At 36.3% G+C, this 18845-nt stretch overlaps 1 protein-coding gene across 4 annotated transcripts in view; it reads left to right on the top strand.

The window, feature by feature from the left end:
- LRBA (LPS responsive beige-like anchor protein) overlaps window positions 1-18845 on the top strand; it is a 410948-nt gene that overhangs the window by 290715 nt on the left and 101388 nt on the right. For all 4 annotated transcript variants that reach the window (XM_055700881.1, XM_055700879.1, XM_055700880.1 and 1 more), the window contains 2 exons: window positions 6723-6863; window positions 8055-8174. In XM_055700881.1, coding sequence (XP_055556856.1) covers window positions 6723-6863; window positions 8055-8174 — 261 coding nt within the window. The remainder of the gene's footprint in view (window positions 1-6722; window positions 6864-8054; window positions 8175-18845) is intronic.

The following is an 18845-nucleotide window of genomic DNA, read 5'->3' as shown; positions in this document are numbered from 1 at the left end:
CATCATCCTTCCCTTCAGATAACCTCCCAGGTTTGGCAACCAGTTTAACTACTTTGTGAACTGCAGAAATAATTTAGACAGTAATGTTTAGTGGCCGCTGATGGGCTAGCTGTGTAGTTGTTTTTTCTTTCCCTTTTTTTTTTAAACACATATTTATATTTCTTCTGCCTTGCTCCCTGATGCAATGTGTCTAGCAAATTATATGAGAAAGTATAATTTCTTTGCTTTGTGACTAGTGTAATTATGGCTTTTTTTTTTTTTCTCTGTGGACCATATGAAGTGTTGCTTGCTTGCAACTCTTATCTATACTTGAAAATTGTTTTAGTTCTAGGTCTAAAAGCTAAAAGGGACAGAACTTGCTTTACATTATTATTTCATTTGTTTCCCTTCTCCCTACAAATTTTCAGTTGTCATAATTATTTAAAATACCTATATTCAGAATAATGGATTACAGTTATAACTACAAGCATAATGACCTGCCAATAGTAAAGGTGAAGAAGCTTGCCTAGATGCAACATTAACAAATATCCAGAGAATGCCTATTCAACGAATTCACCAGAGATGTGTCTTGACTTAGTGACTGGAAAAGAAGGCATCACAGCTATATGAATTTTTCTGATTTCACATCTTGATGTCAAAATCAGTAAACTCACGAATGCTCATAATTATTGCAGTTTCAACATTGTGTATACAAAAAATGTTTGACCATAGGATTCCTCATTCCCTAAGAAACCACATTAGGTTCAAGTAGCTGCTTGTTTTGAAGTTCTCAAAAACTAAGTGTTATAAGGGACGAAAATATGATTTACAATTAATAGTAAAATGCAGTTAATCAGTTTAGAATTGGAGCAGAAATTATCTCATATCTCCTAAACCAGGGGTCCTCAAACTATGGCCCGTGGGCCAGATACGGCCCCCCAGGGTCCTCAATCCAGCCCCCCGTATTTACAGACACTCCTCCCCCCCCCCCCGCCGGGGGTTGGGGGGGAACCAAGCAGCCGCAGATGACTGCCTGCCGCTTCATCTGCGTGCCGGCCCCCTGTTTAAAAAGTTTGAGGACCCCTGACCTAAATAGTCACTGGGGAAGAATACAAATGTTTTGTCAAGTTCTGTCCCTTTTGGCTTCAGCCAAATTTTGCCATCGGAATTCATAGTTCCTCGCTCCTAGCCTAGTCTTTGATGTAGGATTTGGGCATCTGCTGTGAAACCATCAGTTTTGGGAATGAATTAGTAAGGATTGTTTTTCTCCTTTAGTAGATTGGTTCCATTTTTTAAATCTTTCCTGGAGCAGCCCAAGGACCAGTTTAGTTGATCACTGAGAGCAGTTCAAACAGTTCAGCAGATAATTGTGTTTTTTTTTCTCTGGGATACAGTTGTTCAGTGGATTTGTGTTAGATACGGATTAAGGTTAAGATGCCCTCTAAAGAAGATGGGAGAGTTGCAGGACCTAATTTTTAAGAAAGCAGTACTTGGTTGTTGGAGGAGAAGGATGGTGAGTTCTAGCAGTGAGTGAGAATAGGTTCAGGGAGGGGTATGGCATTTTGTGACTGATCTCCAACACAGAAATGACAGATGAGAGGAGTCATCTACATTCTAGGAGTTTATTCCCAGATATTTCCCAGTTGACCTGAGTTATTAAAGTTTTGGTATAATTAAACCCTTGTGTCTTGTCTTTATACCTCTGTCTGGGAAAAAGAAGTTTTACTTAGATGATCAGGAAATCCCACTGACAATATTACAAGTATTGGCGTGTTCTGGGAGTTAATTATATGTTGGTAATACATAAACTAAACAAATAGTCATCTAAAAATGCAGTTGTGGTTAGATTGCAGCGCAGTATACAGCAATTGGTGTATTTACGACAACGAGAAGGCTTAACACTGGGACACACTGAACACATTTCAGATATCTATATATTAGAATACTTTGATGAGTGAGCAGGCTGCAGAGAAATCTGAAGGCTGAAAGAGATGCCTTACAATGGAAGACCTGAAGAGCTCATTTTTTTTTTGTTTGTTACAATGTCTAATTTAGTCTGTAAGTATCTTTGTATACAGAAAATACTGGATAAGCAGAGGCTGTGATATGTCAGAGAGAAGCATTATAAGATTTCTTTGGGAATACACTAGTAAATTCTTAGTGGAACTGAAGTATGGTGGTTTTTTTTTGGATGAGGACCACAATTATCAGTAGAAAAAGCTTCCAAGAAAAATAGCAGTTCGTCCATGTACTCAAGAGTCAGATGCCTTTCTGGAAAGCAGATTGGCCAAATACAGCTCATGCTATAATCAAGTATAAACAGTTGGGCTCGAAATCATGTAATGGAAAGGTATTTAATGGCTTGTCATGCAAACACAAGGCTTGATGAGATGACCTAATGGTCCCCCTGGTCCTTTAAGCTCAATGAATATATGAAAAATATCAGTAATGCAAACCAGATAGTCATCTTGAAAATAGAACGTACGAAAAAAAATCATCATACTTGGCAAGGATGCTACAAAACATAATTCAATGATATAGACAATTGTATTCACAGCAATCCAAATACCTGATTGGATGTGAAGTATAAGAAATCATAAGGAAAAGCATTTTTTCTTTTTTCCCCATTTTTTTCTTCTTGTCTTTTTTCTTTCCTTTTTTAATTTTTTCATGGTGAAGAAGTTTTGAAATACAAATTTCAAGAAGTAATTTTTTCATTCGTTTTTAAATTTTCCCGTTTTCACTGGTCAGCATGGACTGTTTCTGGAACTGCCTACTTTTCAGAACTGAGGCACTCACACAGATCTCCTGATTTCCAGTAGTAATTGTTCAAATTGCCATCTTCCCCAGAAGAGGTAACTGTTAACAGTGAAGAAAAAAACATGGCATCTTGATCACTTACTGTTTGCAGTAGTTAATGCAATTTACTGCCATAGTGCTCCAGTCTCTCCTGGATTTTAAATATTAATGAGTTTAAAACTTTTCCCAGTATTACAATGGGTAGCAGACAGTAAAAGTGAAGATGCTGTTTTTACTAACAGAAGCTTGTCTAGAAGCCAGTAACAAAAGGCAGCGTGGGTAAGAACAGGCTATGGCTGTGTATTTGTAGTAACACTACTTTAAAAATGAGAAAACATTAAATACAAATAAAAAGCACCTCTTTTTCTTCTTAAATGTGTGAGATAAATAAACAGACCATAATTCTTTCTTTATAAGACTTTGGTCTGCTTATGTTAGGTCATTAGCAATTTTCCAGAAGGTATGTATTCTATAACATGAGCAACAGAATCCGGGAGAGGTTCTGCCCTACGCAGAGAAGCAGCGGGCATTCTCCTTTCTTCCGATGGATGCACCAGGGCCTCTTCCGAAAGTGGAGGCCAGCTGGGCCACTGTTCCAGTGTCTGGCACGGATTAAGATCAGGAACCAACAAATAGAACTGCGCATCATAGTGCCTGGACATATTTAACAGCAGTAGATGGTAAATGTCAGTGTGTTTTCTCAGTTATTTTTCAACAGACCATTTTTCTTTGTTGTGTCTCAAGGAAAGTAAGCAAGCTTGGCCCATAGGCTGCAATTTACTATATTCAGTTGTTGGTCAAAATGTGAGGTTTAGTTATTTTGAAGTACTCCTAGATTTGAGAGCACTTGAAAAAGTAGTATCAAATGAGTTAGATTTTTTTAAGAATAGCTTCTGGCTTTCATATTAGTAGGACATGTTGTTACTACAACCGCTTCGGATCAAACCCCAGGTGATCATGCTTGTGGAAAAGAGAAAATTAAAAAAATCCTTCCTCCAGTTCTTCCTCCAGTTTGGACCCTTTTTCAAATGAACTCTGACTTGAAAACCATATGCATTATTCATTTTTCAATACAGTTTGAAAACTTAGTAGCCATAAGCAATTTCTTTTTTCATCTTGACTCCTGTAGTCTCATCCATTCTTTTTGCATGTTAGAATTTTACTATCTCTACTTTTCTTCCCCGCCCCCCCCCCCCCCCCCCCCCCGGTATTTTTAATTGGTGAATTAATACCTAATTTTTCTCTCTGGAAAGAGTTACTGCAAAGAAAATATATTCTGGAATTTCTGGATATGGAAGCTTCCCAGTTTGTTCTTCCATAGTGGTCTGTAGCCATAGGGAAATCATATCGAGTAGTATAAATTTGTGGTCTCATAGCTACATCTAGCAGGGCTTAGTTCGGAGTTACTCTTTTTCCCTTGACATTTACCCACAGGGAGGGAATCCAGTATGTAATCCTGATTCCCTGTTAATTTTGAAATATGAAATAATTACAAAATGTCACTTGATTTGTTTACTAAATTAAAAGTCGGAGGGTATTTAGATATTCCTTGTATGTGCTTTTTCTGTGGCACGAGCTTAGTTAACTGTTGGCAGTGCAGTGCAACACACTAGAATCACCTCATCCTTAGAAGCAGTTGTCAGAAAAATATGGGCCTGCCTGGTAGAATGTATTAGCCCAATACATTGTCTCCATTTTATTATGAAGCTGCTGGGGAAGCTGTGATATACAGCACTGTCATTACAGATCTATTGTTAGAAGGGTTCTACAGTCTTCTGTGTGCTGCCGTTAATTTATAGCAGTAAACAATATGTAGCCCTCCAACTGCAGCAAAGCAGAATCTTTTAATGAGGTGGATGTTATTACCACAATAAATCAGTGCATTCGTGTAATGTATAATTCAATGTGTGTATTCCCACTGTAACTTCTCTGAGTAAGCTGATAGTGTATCATTGTCAGTGCACAGCTCCACGGTTCTTTTTTTTTCCCCTAAGCTTTCTTTCATTTGGGGACTTTTTTTATTTGCTTGCAAATAAATGTGACATGTCTTGATAGTTGTCCTGTTGCAGGCTTCAGAAACCAACTGTAACAATAACAGCCAAAATCAATACTGTGGATTCTGGCTGTATGGATCTCTGCATGATACCTTTTTATTTTTTTTAAAAAAGAATGAAATCAATTCTAATTGGGTGTAGCTTTATATTCAAGGAATGTAATTCTATAACTATTGATTTGAGCTATACTCATTTGGAGAGTAATAAAAATAGGGGCAGATAAAGAGAATACATAAAATGTTACAGAATCACACAGCACAACACTGTTTCTATTTTTAATTTATATAATTTGTCTACCAGTGACCTTCTTTCTTCTTTCTTCCCTCAAGCATAGCTGAGTCTTTAGGGAAAATCAGTACAGATGGAGATTCCAAAGTGGTTCTTGCAACAAAAGAGATTTCTTGGAGTCAGTTTCATTCTTCCCTGGAATAAATTTGCTAAATCAGATAAAAATCCTTTTATACAGGAACCACTTCTTTTAAAAGGTCATATTTCAAATTAGTGAACTGCAAAAATAGTAATTAACCTAAGATGTTTTCTTTATCCTACTGCAATGTGAAAGCTGCTCTAAGTAAAAAAGTAAGATTAGATCTTAGGTCATTCATAGATCTAATCTATCCTAGAAGAGAAAGTACTTTGAAGCTTGTATGCCAAATTCATGTGAGCTGCAAAGCAGCAGTTATTTGAATACTGATAATCAGAATAGCAGACATAGTTTTTCACTTGAACTGTGCTTGTATTAGCAACTTGGTTACCGATACTTTTGTTCAAGGACTTTTCAAGCTTTTGCTTACCTTGTAGTGTGTTCTTACTTATACTTATTCTTGCAGAACAGAAAGAAGAAAATATTTTTTACGTATTTATTCTTCAGTTATACTTGACTGCATCCACTGTCTGTACAGATGAGTGTCATTTACATTAATAACATATATACAGTATGCTCAATATGTATACCAAGTGGTATTGCATATATATTCTGCATGTATATGCAAAGATATTTTAGACCTCTTAAAACATTTTACACGTGGAATGACTAAATTAGCTTTTGGATTTCTCAGTGATTTTGTATGCCTTATACTTTTTTCCAAATCCTTTCTGTAAAAGTCTGCTAAAGAAAACCACAAGTATAGATATCAAAATATTGTATTTCTTACACTGAAATAAATCCCTGGGTGTTTATGTCATAGGTAAGCACTGAACAAAGAATAACATTGTTGGTGAAAGTGTGATAGACTTTTTTAGTCATACATGTGTTATTTGTTTCTTTTATATCGATGTTCTTATGTAGAAATACTGCTATTTCATCTATGCATTTCAAAGCTTTAAGTTTTAGCCATTATGTAAAACTTGTCTTGGGATAAGTGTGTAGACAGAAGAGAAACAAGAATGGTAATATCAAAATTCCAAGTGCGCTGTTAATATTCTTCCACACTATCGGTCACTATTCTCCACCCCACCCCACCCCCCACCCCCCCCCCAATATCCAAAGATGTTTATCATTGCTGCTTCCCATTTGCTTCATAGTATATTCAACATGCAGATGCAACCACAGGCACACAAATCAGCAACTCTTTGTCCGAGGCATTTCACTGAGAAGTGTTTTTTAGCTGGTTACTTTAATCAGCAGTAAATAGAAATTAAGCTGAAATGAATGCAGAATAGACTTTTTTCCAATCAGCTGTATGTGTGTGCATGGAGTCCTGGTTTGCAACACACAGGTATGTTCAGGTGCTTAGAGAATCCAGCATCTGCTTTTGCAAAACATCAGATCCAGCTTTTTCCATGCATGCCATTAATTCTGGTTACCAAAAAAAGCAAAGGGAATATGATGTGATAATGGGTCATGTTATCTTTATTTACTTAATGTATTTATTTTTACAAACCTTGTAGCCTATCGGAGCTTTGAATCCAAAGAGAGCAGCATTCTTTGCTGAGAGATATGAATCGTGGGAAGATGATCAGGTTCCAAAATTTCACTATGGCACACATTATTCAACTGCAAGTTTTGCGCTCACATGGTTATTAAGAATTGTAAGTATATCTTTCAAAAATGCTTTTCCTTTAAATGATAATGCAAGTAACAAACAGCTAGGAATGAATAGAACTCAATGGCACAGGAGAGTACTGAAATCTTATAGTAATTGTAATCAGTAGCATAGAATAGATGTATTCCAAAGTTCAAGAAGAAGGTTTTAATTTTTATGGTACAGCCTTTTCAAATCAGTAAAGCTTTTTCTCCATAAAATTTGCTTTTTAGTGTACGTTCTTATGCTACTTTAAACATAGTTAATTCCTTGCATGTTTTCTGAGTGGACACCATGTATTGAACATTTGTGGTTCTTTGTGAATGTATTTAATTTTCACTTCCTAGTGATTGTAAATGAGTTGGTTTCTGATGATCATGAAATTCTGTGATGTAAATAATTAATTTTTAGAACTCTGCTGCAAATTTATATGGAAGTAACTTTTGAGATGCTACAAATTGATAATACATTGGTTAAACAATGCATTTTTCTATAAAATTGAAAGGTGATTTATCTCCTAGAAAGTAATTTCTTTGGGAAAGCATTAGCAGCACATCATTAATTAAAGCTTGTTAGAATGTACAAGCATACATAAATCCTTGAAGTAATTTATAGTGCTTAGCTAATTTCAAGCAATTATCCACTAATATGTGCTTAAGTGTTCTTTAACTAAGAGGAGGCTTTTAAATCTTTCAAACATTTTTCTTTTCTAAATCATAAATTACATACTAAACAATAACAACTGTAAAGCTATCGGTATTAACTCCTACCCTTTATAATTAATAGATTACCTTGAACAAAATAAAATGCATGTATTATTTTTGTTACATGCCAGTTTAAAAAATATCTAAGATAGAAATACTGAGCTTTCTTGTGTTTTCAAGAGCAACTTGTGTCACAGCTGACTGTAGCTTTTCCTCCAGCCTGTAATTTTTTTTGTTTGTTTTTATTTGCTTTTCTTTATCTAAATATTTATGCATGGAGTAGGAATAAAAAGCATTTATTGAAAAAATAAGCATCAGTTTGTATTTCTCCTTCTTGGATAATAAATTAAGCCTTTGCAATTAATCATGTGTCTGCCAGAAGAGTAGCATCATTAATAACTAAACCCCAAAAGAATAATAAATCCCCTTTTCCCCCCTAAAATTCCTAAAGAAATACATTGCTGTTTTTAATTAATCTTTTTGTGTGTATTTAGGAACCCTTTACAACACTTTTCCTAAATCTACAAGGTGGGAAGTTTGATCATGCAGATAGAACTTTTTCATCTATTTCAAGAGCCTGGCGCAATAGTCAGCGTGACACATCAGACATCAAGGTAAAAACTTTCCTGAAAGGTGTTAACGTGTTTTATATGGCATCTGCCTTTATCGTAGCTGTGATCATAAGACCGCACATTATGAAAAAGGGGAGGAAGAAGTTTAGGAGCTATCCTACCATTTGGGAAAAGATGCAAGGGAGATGACATATGTTTTTACTTCTGTTAGAATCTTTCAGTGAATGCTTTTGTAAAACTTCAGCAAACATTTTTAGCCCCAAGACTGAAATATGGCAAAATTGGCCTTTGTGCTACAGGTAGGGTTTTCACTGTCTGCTCATCTGCACAAGTTTAAAGCCTTTGAAAAGTCAGTAGAAGCTGGTACAGATTTTTAACCACTAAGTTTCATGAATACTCCGTTCATGCTTCTGCCCTGCTCAGATAAGAATGTTGCAGTTATATTCCTATTACTTTATGTCATTTTGGCTTTAGGCATCCAATCTCATTTTTTGGCAATTTCTGCAGTGGCCTATTTCCTTGTTTGACTGTGACAAACAGGAGGAGCCGGCTGTGCTAATTTAGGTGCAGGAAGGGCAAAACCTAGTCTTATCAAGAGGAATAAACAGGGGATAAAATGCTGAGAGGGAGATCTGGAAGCAGCCTCCAGAAAGACTGTATAAGTGTAGAGAAACAAAGGGCTACGGGAAGCCAAGTGTCTGAGGATACCAAGCCGAAACACAGAATTTAGCATGGTATTGAACCTGTCCTAACAGGGGCGCTGGGCCTGGGAACTGGCCAGTGAACAAGAAGTAGATGGGAATAGAAGATAAATTAATTTGGTAAATTAGTCATTGTGTAGAAAGAGACCTAGAATGAAGTGGGTCAAGAAGCTAAGGCAGGAGCACATGGAAGTTCCAAGGAAAGGTTTTGGCAGGTAGGCACTGAAGGAAGGAATGAGGTAAACAAATTTAGTCTGGGATCTGAGGAATATTTTGAACTGGGGAGGAGAACAAAGGAGAGCAGGATGCTGGCAGTGGTGGGAAAGCGTTGTTGACCTCAAATATGATGAGTAATATCAGAATTGGTGTTTTTAATGGAAGGAAGGGTGGAACAGTGTGATGTAAAGAGAATCAGAGGCTAACTCAAGAATGTCATGCAACTAGCAAGAGACATAAGTAACATGAAATCATTCTATAACTATATTCATAATAAGGAGACAATTAAGGAAAGGATTGATCTGCAGATTAATGGAATGAGATAATTGTCAAGTGATAGTGCTGAAAAAGTAACATCTTTCTTGCATCTGTGAGTCTCCACCAAAAGGATCGATGGCTAGTGACTGGTGGGATTAATACCACTTACATAAAAAAAAAAAAAAAGCTGAAAAAGTAACATCTTTCTTGCATCTGTGAGTCCTCACCGAAAGGATTGATGGCTAGTGACTAGTGGGATTAATACCACTTATAAAAAGATACAATGTCTATATCAAATTGGGAAAGAGCAGTTTGGAAAACACAAACACATTAAATTTTTTCAAAATGACTGATCATTATGAGCTTCATTCTCTTGTACATACAAGACCGGCAGAAAAAAAATCAGAGTGCTGCTTTAGTTTTTTTTGAGAAATGGAGGAGGAGAAGGGTAGCAGTGGTAGACAAATGAAGTATGAAGTTTTTAAAGTAGAAGAAAGAGACCCAGGAAATTATGAGCTGAGTTTAACTACAATTCACAGCAAAATACTTACGCAAATAATCAGACCATGTTTAAGTACCGGGAAGATAACAAGGAGACAAGCAAATGAAACACATATTTATGAAGAAGAGATTATGTCAAAGCAATCACAGTTTCTGATGAGAAAAGGTAACAGACCATATAAGCAGAGAAGAAGCAGATGATGATCTTATTTTTTGACATTATCTCATGAGTGAACTGGGAAAACTTGGTCTGAAAGAATCTGCTGTCCTTGGAGAATAGTTACCAGGGGTTCATTATTAAAACTGAAAGATGTATTGAGTGGAATTCTCCTGGATAATAACAAGTTAGGCCTCAATTTCTGTTATGTTGGATTGCAAGGTACTGGAAGTGTAGTGGAATTGGGAGCATTTCTTGCAGAAGGGAAAAATTATTTGAGAAAGGTGTTAGATGAAATTTTATTAGGGAAAAGTGAGAACTGTAGTCTTCATGCAGATTTTTGTAGAATTAGGCAAAAATATAACACAAGGAACAATCTGCTGTCCAAAAAAGAAAAAAAAAAAAGGTGTAGGGTTGTAGTACATTGCCAGTGCATGTGAATTAACAGTATTGCGGTAAAACAAAAAGTGAGTAACATTTTATACAAGATACATTAACAGGACATAGATGACTTTCAAAATGTGTAACATAAATCTCAGCTCTGGAACAATGATAACAATGCAAGGTCTTGAAAATGAGATGCAATGAAAGATTGAGTAGTACCATCAGCCTAAAAAATGAGAAGATTGGGAGGAACCTAAAGACTATTCTGTTACATAGGGACTGCTCCAAGAAAGAAACAAAAAATTTCTGCTGCCTATGCTGGAGAATTAACGAACTTAGATATCTGGGAGATTTTGATTAGATGTGAGTATAACCTTTCTAACAGAACAAATAAACCCGATGAATGCTTCGCTGGCAATTAGTGTAGGGAGGGTTTTTCAGAAATACGTTGATATCGTGTGGAAATGATGTATGTGCAAGTTGGTCCTGCCTTGAGAGGCATCCGTCCTGTTGTGGATGGCTTTTTGAAACTGCTTGCAGCTTTCTGAGTCGGTGAATTGCCATGAATTACATCCTACTGTTGTCAAGCATCTGAGCGAGTATTAAGATAGTTTAGAGAAGTCTGTTCATGAGACTGGATGAGCAGCCAGGAGGGAGGATGAGATAGGATTTCATAGGACATGTTGAACGAATTAGGAAAGAAGTTTGAGAATGCACAGAACCATCTTTGTTGGAAATACCTGTATTCACAATATCTCACTATGGCTGTGGAAACCAAGTTTCCTGATAATTCTGTGTTCTGCTCTGCCTTGCAAGTGTTTCTGAAATGCGTGGCTGCAGTGTCCCATACGCCTCTAGAAGTTTTCTACATGCAGAAGTGCTACATGTTAGCTTGCTAGTAAAGTGCTTGAATGTCTTTAGTTGACACATGCATCAAAGAGCCTAAATAAAGTCATTATTATGTGCTCCTGTAGTTAATGGTAACATCATACTGTATACATGCTTGTAAATAGAATTATTTACTAGCTAATTAAGAAAATTAACTTAGATGTTGCTGTCACAGTGAAATTAATGACAGGAGCCTTACTTAAATGGTATGTTTTGTGTTATTGTTTTCATATGTCATGAATATGTGCAATTGAAGCAGTAACTTCCATGGGAGACAACCCATGGCTGGCTAGTATGCTTTCTTTACCCATCTTGCATGATGTATGTGCATGTGTGCATGCATGTGTATATTCAGGAAGGTAGGAGGAGGAAGACGGGGAAGGAGTTAAATGAACACAAATCCCTCTGGTTTTAATCTCTGCCAGGGGAAATGAAGAGTATCCAATGTTTATTCTTTCTTCAGAGCTCCTTTCCCACCTGCTTAATTTGACTATCTTAATTTGAGCCAAGATTTTGTCCAAAACAATATGCAATTTTTCTTTTACTCATGTAAGAACGTATTGTGTGAGCACAGCTCATGTCTGTCTGTGAAGACTATGCAATTGCATGCAAAACTGAGATTTTATCTCATGTCATTTGTACAAACATTAGGCACTTGATGAGGGTTGTTGTTTGTTTGTTTGTTTTTTTTCACAAAATGTGTAAGAAGTGTATTTTCTTGGATTCTTATTTAAGGGAAATTGTTTGTTACATATTTTAAACCTACATCTTCTGTATGCCTGTTGTAATCTAATGCTAACAGAATGCAACTGCCATATTGGAGAAGGTGTTTTGTTTTGAGAACAATTTTCATTGTTAGGTGTTCACGGAAATTATGCAGAGCTGAGATAAAAAAATAATAAAATCAAGCAAATAATAAGAACATTTAAGTAAAAAACAGCCTTTTAGAAAGTCTTCGTACAGAGATCTTTACAATATGTTCTAACCTTTGACTTCCACAGGAAACATTTTTCTGTCTTTAACAAAATTGTGAGATACATCCTGAATGTTTTACTTGTAGCAGTCAGTTTTGACTAAGTGATGAAATACTTAAAAGCATTGAACTAATTAGGAATTTCCCTCTTTTATTTTGTAAGTAAGCTACATTTTTACTGTTCTGTCTAGTATTTTTTAGCAGATTCCTTAACTAAATTCCTCAGTCTTTCTGCTTCACTTTCCAGTGTTTCAGGTGGGGTTGATATATTGCTTTTTGGACTGAATAATAAATGTTTTTAAAGTTGAAAATATTTGCTTGTGTTAAGGTATTACTATTTTCATTGAGATCTTCTTGAGGTTGAGCAATATGTAGTTAAGAAGAATGGCTTAGTATTTGATTTAATTATGTAACTATATATTTACGGGTGTTTGTTCTGCTGTGGATGAGTATTCTGACAAAAGTAATTGGCTAAGTTCAAAGTTAATTTGAAATATTAATCCATGGTTTTATTTCAACTTTGAATTTTTCTTGTGCACTTGTTCTGAAGCAGCTGACTCCTTCAAAGATGAATGCGATTCTAGGTGTGATGGGGGCTGCCACTTCCATAAGTGCAAGAAACACTTGGCCTTTTTGAAGACAACGTAGAGTTTGTTTGTGATCAAGAGTAGATTTACTCGGGGAGCAGCTTTATGAAGAAGAGAATTATTTTAGCTATAAAATATATCTTTGTAAGTGAGATGTGGGCAACAAAAATTATTTCAGGGGAGTTGCTAGTTCATTAGGGACTTGAGATAGATTGAATGACTTAAGGGAGGAATCTCTTAAAAATGTAGGTATAGTTGGACATGGAAATGACTTTGCTGTAGTATCTGACTGTCCATATCATTCAATCTATGGCAAACACAGGGTAAAAACTATTTATTTCTCAAAAAGTGAAAGGGTTTTAAGCTTTACCTTGCATTTTTGATGGGCTGAGAACAGAGATGTAGTCGGCTGTTGTGGCTGATTAAATAATATTAGTTTCTTTGACCATAAGATCTCTGCGTTCCTGTTGATACCTCTATAATGGATGAAAACCTAGCAGTTTTAATCCATTGATTTGTAGAATACAACGGATTTGGGAAGCCAGTTTTAAGACCTTGAAAGTGGCAGGCCAAAGTGAATGGTATTGTGCTGTGATGCATGGGGAGTAGGGGGCACAAAGGAAAAAGAAAAAGAAGGGTTCAGGTTCAGGTTCCAGCTGAAAAAAATGTGGATTTTTGGAACCATTGAACTGATTACAGGAAGTCATTTCCCCTTGGGAATGAATGTAGTTAGTGATACTCGCTGTCCTGAGATTATTGTTAATCTTAGTTAGAGGCATCATATATTACAAGGAGGACTAACATGAGCTAGTTTTGGAAGCAGCTCTCGTTGGCTGGTATCACTTCAACAGAGAAAGCTAAAGCATATGTGTGGTCACAACCAATCTTTGTCAGCATCCTGTGAGAGCCTTGGATCAATGATCAAAGCAGGAAACTAATGTTGCACTGTAGTATAACCTTTCGTTGAACTTTTCAAATTTTGATTTCAAGAGGTGATACGTTGCATAAAATTTAATTTCCTAGTTCTCCCTAACCATTTATTGAAGCAACGCAAATTGAAAGTCCTTCGGAAGTTTGCTAGTATCTTGCTACCACTCTGGCATTGTTATTTACTGAATAGCTCAGCACTGTTGCATTTAAATGATTAGCCGTGTGTTTTGAAGTTAAGAATATTAAATATATTTCAATTCTGTCAGACTACCACTTAGTACCTTTAAAGTACTAGACAGGCACAATAATTAACTTAGTAACTTAGTTACTTCCTACTGCACATTATTAGTGTATACAATCCTGGTTAGTTTTGTTAATACTGTATAAAAAGCAAACATGGATAGCCTGACAGTGTTCAATAGAAAAGTAGTTCAGTCTGAGGCTTGGACTAAGTTCTGGAATACAGACGTTAAGTCTGTCCTTGTGTGTTGCTGTTTTTCTTTGAAGAGTGAGTACATTTGCGCATGGTCAGGAGCAGTTGTTATTTCTGGTTTGACAGCTAACTTGTTGTGAGAAATCTGTTTATCATAATGTTTACAACAGCATAATTGTTACCCATGTTGCTCTTTGCATGTATTACCTCTTCTGCAAGTGTAGTACTTTGCTGATTTTTGGTGTGGATTTTTTTTTTTTTTAATATATGTACAGTTTTCAAAAGCATTTGAAATTCTTATGCTGTCCTCCAAACAGCTGTGTTGCCTTCTTAGTGTCATCTGGAATTTTTTTACTGCACCTTGTATGCCAGGTCATTAATGAGATTATTGACTGGTATTAGGGGCAGGGCAGACCCCATTACCGTGTCCTCCCAGTGTGACAGGGAGCTATTGATAACTGCTCTTGGAATATGGATTTCCAGCTTGGGTACTCCCACGTTATTGTAACCTAATCTCATCTCCATTTCTCTACTTTGCTTAATGTCACGGGAGACTGAGACACTCTCAGAGGTCTCTCTCGAAAATGAAGCAACATCTTACTCTCTTTTGCTGTCTACTATTGCGGCTACCTTTTGAAAAAGAAAGTCGGATTGGCTTAATAACTGCTATAATGTGTATATTGTCTTGGACCTCTATGAGTGTACTAAAGTGGGTATCTGGTGTATGTAGACGCTAGTAAGATTGTGGGATAATGGGTTTGGCCAACATTCTTCAGGAGTGTCCTTGGAGGGAACAGCTTGACAAGCAGGAGAACGCTAAAAAAAATAATAATAATGATTTCCTTATAAATAGGATACCGAGATGAAGAACTCAATTATAACAAGTGATAATCATGGGTCTAAAATGATGTCTCAAACTGTAGGCTGTAATAGAGAAAGAGCTCTGAAAGTAGCCCTCTCTCTTCTCAATTTTCATCCATTTTCTAATTCTTTGCCTCTAAGTCATCTCTGTGCTAATGACTAAAGCTGATCCTGGACAAAAATGTTTTTGGTACCGTCAGCTTATGGAAACAGTGCCAAGTTTGAACTAGTTAGCCTGTGCTAAACCAAGGATTCTGCTGGCCATAGGACATTCTCGAAATCTATTTGAAGCTATCATAGTGCTGTTATGTGCTGTTCTTCAAGTTTTGTAAATTGTTCTTAAAAGGAATAAAGAAAACATTGGGTACAAGTACATAATATTTAAGATTTATTGAGTTCTGGTGCCATGACCTCATAATCAGTGGCATTAAAATATAGCTAAGGATTAACATTATTGAAATAGATAAAGGAATAGTTGCAGTAAAGCAAAATCAAAATTAAATAATTTAATACATTGATCTCATCAGATGGATGCTCAGATAATTGTATAATGGGCCCATGTACCTCAGTCCTTCACTATTTCTTTACTTTTCTTCCTTTCCTATACATATTTTGAGTGAAATAACTTTCAAAGCTAACAGAATTAAAAGCTATCCAGGCTGAAGTTTTCAGCTGTGAGTTCCTAAAGGCCTATGCAAAACGTTCATTTAAAAAAATATCCATTGACATCTGATAAAGAAATGATACCGAGATCCAGTCATAATATGTCCTGTAATGGCATATCTCTTTCACACACTTTCTCTGAAAGAAGCACATCCAGGGAAACTTCAGTATCCACAGGGATTACTGGGTCCTTTTCTTATAGGAGTGTTGAACCTGTTCCTGTCTGTGGGTACTGATGTGTTTTATCCAAACAAGCACAAACCCTGTGTGGAAAGTCTTTGCTATGGTAGACAAGTTAGTTCTGTAGTAAAATGAATAAATGACGATTTTAAATACTGGTGGTGTTGCTTAGTTTCTGTGACTGTTACGTGGATTACTAAGTCTTTAAGAGGACTTGAGAATCTGGACTCCATTATTGAACTTTATGTGCAGTAAACATTAAGGTGGGCCTTGAGAAAATTCTGTTTACCTAATAGCCAGGTTTTGCATGTTTGGAAATTGTTATTAATAGTTATAACATTCTATGAAGGAAAAAAATATCCTTCTCTTCAAGTGCTAGAACAGATGATGCTTTGTCTCCTATGGGCTTGCTTCTTGCAATTGATTGACTTGTCAAAATATCTGTAAACCTCCAATTAAGAATTTCTCAGTGATGGGACATCTGTTACGGTGCCTTCTCTCTGTAGGTTCTGTGGAGTCCGCTAAATCTGAACTTACGCTGCACTTACTGGGCCCCTCAAGACACACACATACAATGGCTCTACTCACCTGCTTATTGTTTTTAAATTTGTAGGAACTTAGTTATCTTTATAACCTGCTGTAAAGTTAGGCTAAAACTGACCAAGAAACTTAAAATGTTTTTGGAGGAGATGGAGATTGCTGTAGATGGGCCCATGAGCACTGACAAGCTGCAGGATTGAGTACAACCAATTGAAAGAGGTGGTACGTTTAAACCTTGGTCCTAGAGGCAAGAAACCCCAGAGTTCCAAGCTACTGGAACATTCAGAAACTAGAGGATGACAAATTTCTTGACTTTCTTTAAAATACAGATTAAAAAAAAAAATACAAGCTCTGCAACATGGCAACTCATGGTTATTGAAACAGGCTGCTTAACATAAGCATGCTTAGACACCCTGTAACCTGATAAGTTTTTTCTACATATGCTTTGCATTGTTCTATACTTCCACATCTAATAGATGGGAGTTTCAAAGGAATAAAGTTGCTGCCAAACTGGCAACATTACCCTTGTATAGGAGAAATTTCATGTCATATTAGTAGCAAGGTCAAAGATGTCCAAGAGCAATGACTAGCAAAATTCAGAAGCAGGTAGTTAGTAGTTCAGATTTTTAACCATAAAGTGGTTAAAAAAAAGTCTGGTGTTGCAAAAATTTTAACATATTTAGGATGCAGATCTTTGGTTTTCATGAAAGATTTGTTTTTCTGTAAAATTCTGCCAAGTTCTATAACAAGAAAATATTTCTCTGAGTTAAAAAAACCCCAATTTCTAAATTCAGTCAGATCCACTAAGGTAATCTGTGGGAATTGTAGCAGTTAAAAATATAGACATCTGGGTGTATGGATCAGAAAATTCCAGCCGATGTCTGTGGTCTACTTCTGTTATACCCAGCCATAATTGTATTGAAAATGAAACAAACACTTTTAATATCGGCTCAAAAACTTTGTGTAGCTGTTGAAATAGTAAACTTTAAGTTACAGACAAGTTTGCTGAAGTCCAAAGGAGAATGACCAGAGGTCTAGAAAATGAGACCAGCGATATGAAGTTGAAGGGTTTAGGTTGTTTATTTTGCAGAAAAGAAGAACAAGGACAGAAACGTGAAGTGCTTTGGCAGTGGCAGTTCTAATGCTTTTGCCCTGCTGGGGATTTTGTCTAGCAGGCACCATGCGCTTTGTTTCATGGAATCGTAGAGCAGCCCAGGCTGAAGCAACCTTGAAGGACCATCTGGTCCAGCCTTTCACAGGAAAGGGAGCCTAGGTGAGGTTACTTAGCACCTTGTCCAATCCCATCTTGAAAAACTCCGGTGATGGGGACCCTACCACGACCCTGGGGAGGTAGTTCCAGAGCAGTTATTCTCACTGTAAAGAATTCTTTCTTATTATCGAGCTGAAGTCTGCTGCGTACTCCCTGTTGCAGTGTGCTGCCGTGCCAGCCATGGTGCTGGGGCGCGTGCTGTCCGCCCTTGGTGCAGGGGGGCAACAGTGGTGTGGAGGAATGCTAGAAATCCATAGGATCCCCATCCCTGGAAACTTTAAAAGAACAAGGCAGAGAAACACTTTCAAGAATACATGACTGTGATTCTCTGTGAACGGAAAGGTGGAAAAGATGACCTTTCAAGGTTTCATCTAGATACTTTTATGATTCACTCTAGTCCTTTCCACCCCCAGATAGTTTAAAAAAATGGAGGAAAGGAATGTAGTACAATGTATGCAACTTGTTTCCTCTTTCTTTGTCAAATTATCCTGAACTGTGTATTACATTGTATATAAATACGGTCAATAAATATCATTGCATGCTTTTACATATGTCCTCGCTAAAAAGTAAAATAATTTTGTGAATGTATAACCCATGTATTGACTAACAGGATTTAAAGTGCCTTCAAGATGCATTTTTTATGCAATAAAGTATTTACTTAAAATCTACTTACTAATCCATAATGAATCAACTACTAATTGTGATTATCATGTATTTCATTAATCTACTAAATATCTGGATCTTTTATAATTTTATTTGATTAATTGTAAATTACTAAAGATTTTAATATTTTTCTTAAACTAGGAATTATTTGAAAGATAATCTCTTAGAACTTTAACAGGATGATCACACACTGACAAAATTAATTTCTTCATTAATTCAATTTAGAAATGTGATGGAAACCTGCTGAAGTATTTTTCTTACAAGTTGGGAGAATTTCAGGCAGTCTTGAGGCAATTTCTTAGTTCTGTGAGAAGTAACACACATATAGCAGATGGAGGGAAATTCAGGGGTACTTAGAAATTACACTACCCCACAGTCATGAAAATGATTAATTTGCAGTGTGATAAAAAAATGAAATTTGAATTTAATATTTTGTGCATATTTTAATAAATATTTAATATTTTTGAATGCTACTTAAGTCACTTAAGAGAGGAAATGAAATGTGGCA

The sequence above is a fragment of the Falco cherrug genome, chromosome 1 (assembly GCF_023634085.1).
Source record: "Falco cherrug isolate bFalChe1 chromosome 1, bFalChe1.pri, whole genome shotgun sequence".
NCBI lineage: Eukaryota > Metazoa > Chordata > Aves > Falconiformes > Falconidae > Falco > Falco cherrug.
Note: the sequence above shows the minus strand (reverse complement) of the source record. Positions and strands in the feature narration are given on the sequence as shown.